Source organism: Archocentrus centrarchus, chromosome 21 (genome assembly GCF_007364275.1).
Source record: "Archocentrus centrarchus isolate MPI-CPG fArcCen1 chromosome 21, fArcCen1, whole genome shotgun sequence".
NCBI lineage: Eukaryota > Metazoa > Chordata > Actinopteri > Cichliformes > Cichlidae > Archocentrus > Archocentrus centrarchus.
This window is the reverse complement of record NC_044366.1, coordinates 16,930,860-16,935,724: the sequence shown is the minus strand read 5'-3', so window position 1 is coordinate 16,935,724 and position 4,865 is coordinate 16,930,860. Positions and strand designations below refer to the sequence as shown.

At 40.1% G+C, this 4,865-nt stretch overlaps 1 protein-coding gene across 1 annotated transcript; it reads right to left on the bottom strand.

Moving 5' to 3' along the window:
• Nucleotides 1-463: 463 nt before the first annotated feature.
• tbr1b (T-box brain transcription factor 1b) lies at nt 464-4,634 on the bottom strand. The gene is made up of 6 exons (XM_030757638.1): nt 3,913-4,634; nt 3,353-3,507; nt 3,052-3,173; nt 2,598-2,756; nt 2,157-2,218; nt 464-1,380 (listed from the first exon to the last, which is right to left on the bottom strand). Exons 1-6 carry the CDS (start codon nt 4,602-4,604, stop codon nt 537-539), a joined length of 2,034 nt encoding a protein of 677 aa, XP_030613498.1. The 5' UTR covers nt 4,605-4,634; the 3' UTR covers nt 464-536.
• Nucleotides 4,635-4,865: the final 231 nt, after the last annotated feature.

Below are 4,865 nucleotides of genomic sequence, written 5' to 3'. Positions count from 1 at the left end.
TTTTTCACTGACAGGGGTTATTATGCCAGCATATGCTACACAAGAACATTTCTATGTACAGATGCTCAATATCTTTTATTCTAACAGTGTAGGCTACTTAACAGAAGAGGCTCCGCTTTTCTTTTCTTTTTTAAACAACTACTTATGAATCATTTATCTGTTTTGTGTACATTCAGTCACTATCACCAAAATGATCAGTATTATGTACATTATATTCATAATTACAGTGCTTTCTGACTTAACAGTGTGGAAACAAGGCGCCCAAATTATGGCAAAACTGAAGTCGAAGAATTTACACTTTGGCCATTAACTGTGAATGTCAGTCCTTTTATAGTTTTTATTGATTAACCTGTAGATAGATAGATAGATAGATAGATAGATAGATAGATAGATAGATAGATAGATAGATAGATAGATAGATAGATAGATAGATAGATAGATAGATAGATAGATAGATAGATAGATAGATAGATAGATAGATAGATAGATAGATAGATAGATAGATAGATAGATAGATAGATAGCCTGTGCTTTGTTTTAACTGTGAGGATAGAAACTGTAATAACCAATGTCCTTTGTGCAGTTTTTCTCACACTCTCTCGGTGTCAGCAGCTCAGACTTTAACGGGGACACTGTCTCTGAAACCGGTGTTGCAGAAGGTGAGATTCTTCTCCGCTTGGCCTGTTCAAAGATACCAGAATCGCTCGAATCGATGGACTTAATGGAGGACGGCGTTTCTATCCAGCTCGACTCAGATGTCATGTCTTTTGGTTTGGTCTCCTCCGAGCCGCCAATTGGTGACCTCTCTGTCGTGATCGAGTCGCCCTCCTCGGACAGGTAGCTGGTGCCTGTTCTGCCACCGATGGAGTTAGTGGGCCAGCAGGAAAAGACCGAGCTGGATTTACTATTTACACCACAATACTGCGGCGGCGTGCGTCCTCCCCAGCCAGACGGATCTGCGTAATAGCCAAGAGGCCGGTTGGAGCAGCCTGCAGTCGGCAGGGGAAGAGCCTTCACTCCGGCCGCTGCGTAGGACAGTAAGGTGGCCGCGTTACCGGCAAAATCAGCGGCGTCGTATGCCGAGGCAGCAAAGTCCAGTCGGTTGTTGGCAGGGGTGACAAACCATCGCTGCGGGGGGGTGGCAACACTGGGCTCGTCGGTTTGCTGCGGGGATAGCAAGCTGTTGCCGAGTGGGACGCTGCGCTCTGTGCCAGGCCCAGTCCCCACGCCAGGGTGAAAGCGAGATTTGGCATAAGTGCTGACAAATTGGTCCTGCAGGAAAGAGCTAGGCATGGCATATCTCGCACCCGGCACGATCTGTGAACGCGGAGAGTCACCCGGTGATGGAGTTAGGCGGTCAATGTCGCAGCCTGTGTAGACACTGAAAAGATGGAGAGAAAAACAGAGAAACAATTCAGAAACTAAACAGTGTGCTATAGTCTGTTCTCTCAACATTAAACAAATTAAGGTCAGCTGGGCCTGTTTCGCAAATTCATCTGTTTAGTAGGCCTAAGGAACCTCCCAAAAGTTTTCTTCTTTCTTTCGTTACTTTTCTTTCTGGAGGTGCGATCACTGCAGGGTTTGAAAACAAACAAAATCTCTAATAATCTCGATGCAAGCTTGAAATATCCCGTCTGCCTTGTACAGCACAAAGAGAACATATTCAAATAGGAAAAGCTGCTTTGCCAGTTATCGCTGCTTCCGTTGGTTCAAGTCTGATTTTTAGTTTCATGTGTTCGTCATCCATTCATTTACAATGAAAGAAAATCTCAGATCAAATAAAGACAATGTACACTGTACAATTACGAACACGGGGACACAATTACGCCCAGTTATTACCTCTCAAACATGCGTATATCTATCTAGCCTAGAAATATTATTATTAGATTATTAGATTAGATTATTGAATTAATTTTCCCTTTAAATATATTCATTTTGTTTATCATGCGTGTCTCTCTCTATTTCAAAACCAATTCAATACATATTCAGCAGAATTATGTGCACATTTAATTATTGTAATGAAAAAAGACGAGCTGACTATTATGTCTTCTATGAATTAAAACTACAGCAGCTTATAATAAAACACACATAAATTACAACCGAAAACAAATAAGAAATAAAAAAAATTTTTAAAGGAAAAAAAAAATGTGATCTTACGTGTCATAGTTGTCCCGAAACCCTTTAGCAAACGGATTGTGGTCGATTTTCAGTTGCGTAATCTGTGGAGGGAAAGATGCACAGGATACATAAGGCGTGTGTCAAGTTTAGCGGGGTGCAGCATAGATGTGAATAATATTAATAATTCGTTTCACTTTTTGGATCTTATTTTGGTCTTTATTGTTGCAGGAAAATTTCCGCGTCATCAGAAAATGATTAATCCCAGTGTGCGTCTTGCTGTAGGATCTGTTTTGTTTTTTTGTTTTTTTGTTTTTATTCCAATTAAACCTTTGCTGTTCTGTTTTGTGTTGAGATAGAAAAGAGAACATAAATTGTATAATTCACAATATTTTGTCCCGTTTCAATAGGCTACTGTACAAATTGTTAAAAGTCGTGTCTGGTGACATTTCCAGTGTTGTGTCAGATATTAAGTGGTCTTACATCGGTATTCTGGTAAGCTGTGACAGCGATGAATTGCGTTTCTGAGAAAGTGAAAGTCTGGACTCTTCCTGGTTGGCTAGTATCTTCCGTCCCATCCTCGTTTACTTCCACCACATGGAGCCTGGGCTGGTACTTGTGGAGAGACTGGAGAACCACCATCTGGAGATCCAATTAAAGACGCTTGTCAGGCTTTGAATTTCAAAGTTTGTAAGAAGATATGAGCAGGAAAATAAACCGATTTAGCCAAATTTTGTATTCATGTTTCGTGTTTATTATAATAATACAACACGACTATTGTTTAGCTGTAAATGGGACAAATAAAGTAAAAGCAATGCAGCTGAAATAATCAGGCGGTGAAATAAATAAGAAAGAAAGAAAAGATAAATATTTCATTTTCCAGCTGGTATTATTTTTTCTTTAATTATCATTCAAACGTTTCTTATCATATTGTTACCTGCCCCGTGTTGTTGGAGGCACCCTTGTTGTTTGTAAGCTTTAGTTTTCCAAATGATATTTCTTGACGCATCCAGTGCGCACCGGTATTTGGCGAGTCCGGATGCATATAAACCCTATTGCCTAATGAAAAAAATAAATACAAAAAAAGAGACAAAGAAAAGAAAGACATTTTCATTCAGAATATTCACCACATATTTCAGTCAGCGGTATAAAAACAAAACAAAACAAAACTTTTAACATCGAAACTCAAAAATAACCTGTTCAACACTTCTAATCGTTAAAATATGCAGATACGATACCTATGACATTCGTGTCTGCTTTTCCGCATGGCACCCACTTTCCTCCTTGAAACCGCCAGTGATTAGGATCCGCGAGTATTACATCCACAAATATATTGTAGTGAGCAGTTGGGTCAAGGCCAGAAATGTTGAAGCTTAAAAATGGAAACATTCGTCTGCGGGGAATAAAAAAAAAGGAACACAGATTTTAAAAATGCCTCTCGTGACAAAGTTTTTTGTTTGTTTTCTTATTTGTTTTCCTGTTTGTTTTTGTTTTTATTTCCTTGTTTGTTTTTAATAAGTTTCCCTCGATGTGACAAAAAGTTCGCTATCCTTATATATATATATATATATATATATATATATATATATATATATATATATATATATATATATATATATATATATATATATTTTTTTTTTTTTTTTTTTTTTTTTATTATTATTTGTTTGTTTGTTCAGGGAAAGTGTATTATGGTCTTAATGCACGTCGTTTCAAATTCTGATTCGACATTTTTACAGTGATCCAAAAGAAATACCAAATAAATGCGTTTCAGAAATAAGCGTGTGCGCGTACTTACCGTCCTTGCTTTGTGATGATCATCTCTGTTTGGTGTCTGTGAAACTTCAGCCACAGGGCCCTGTTGCACAGATACACCTGCGCTTTCCCCGGAACCAGTCCTGCTTGCGCCGAGGAGAACTGGTAAAAAGCACCTCCCTGGTATGTGTGTCCATACTGTTGCGCATAAGGGTAACCCGCTGCCGGGTAGCCTTGAGGAGAAGTATTGGTTAAAAGGCTGTTATAAGCTCCATTGGTTATGACGGGATGATGTGCCATGTAACGGCTGGGACTTCCAATAGAAAAAGCCGGGTGCGCTGGTCCATGCTGGCTCGGGTAAGGGAACATGGCACTGGGAGTTGCTGAGACTGGCTGCGGCTGAGTAGATGGAGAAAAGATGCACCTTTCTCCTGCAGATCCATCGAAATTATGACGGATGTCAGAGACTCCGTGAAGATCAGGAGAGAGTTTGCCCCTCTGGACGTCCCCTGATGCGTCCTTGGAGTCGGGAAAATTGTCTGCCTCTGACTGATTCGTCATCTCCCTGGAGTTTTTTTTCAGAGGTGAACTTCTCTCCAGGTTGTCACTTGCAGATATAATAGGATGGTCCTGCAACGAAAGCTCTGATCCATTGGAGCTCGAAAAGCCACTGCCCACATTCATAAATTTCTTGGAGAGATCACTCGCCGGCGAAATGCAATTCTCGACCTGCATAGCTCAATAGGAAGCTACTATTAGCTCAACCTATATCACAAGCTTTTGCACACGCCTTTCCTAATCTAACACTATGAAACGCCTTGTGATGACTTGAGTTACGGAAGGCAGCAAATTAGCCAATTGACACCATCCTGCAATCAGGAAGGATTTTCTTTCCATCACTCTCCCTGCTTTGCTAATGAAACAAGTACTGCCATTGGTTAACTCAAGGCTGTAATTTAATTAGACAGCTCTTAATTAGGACGATAAGAAGAGCGC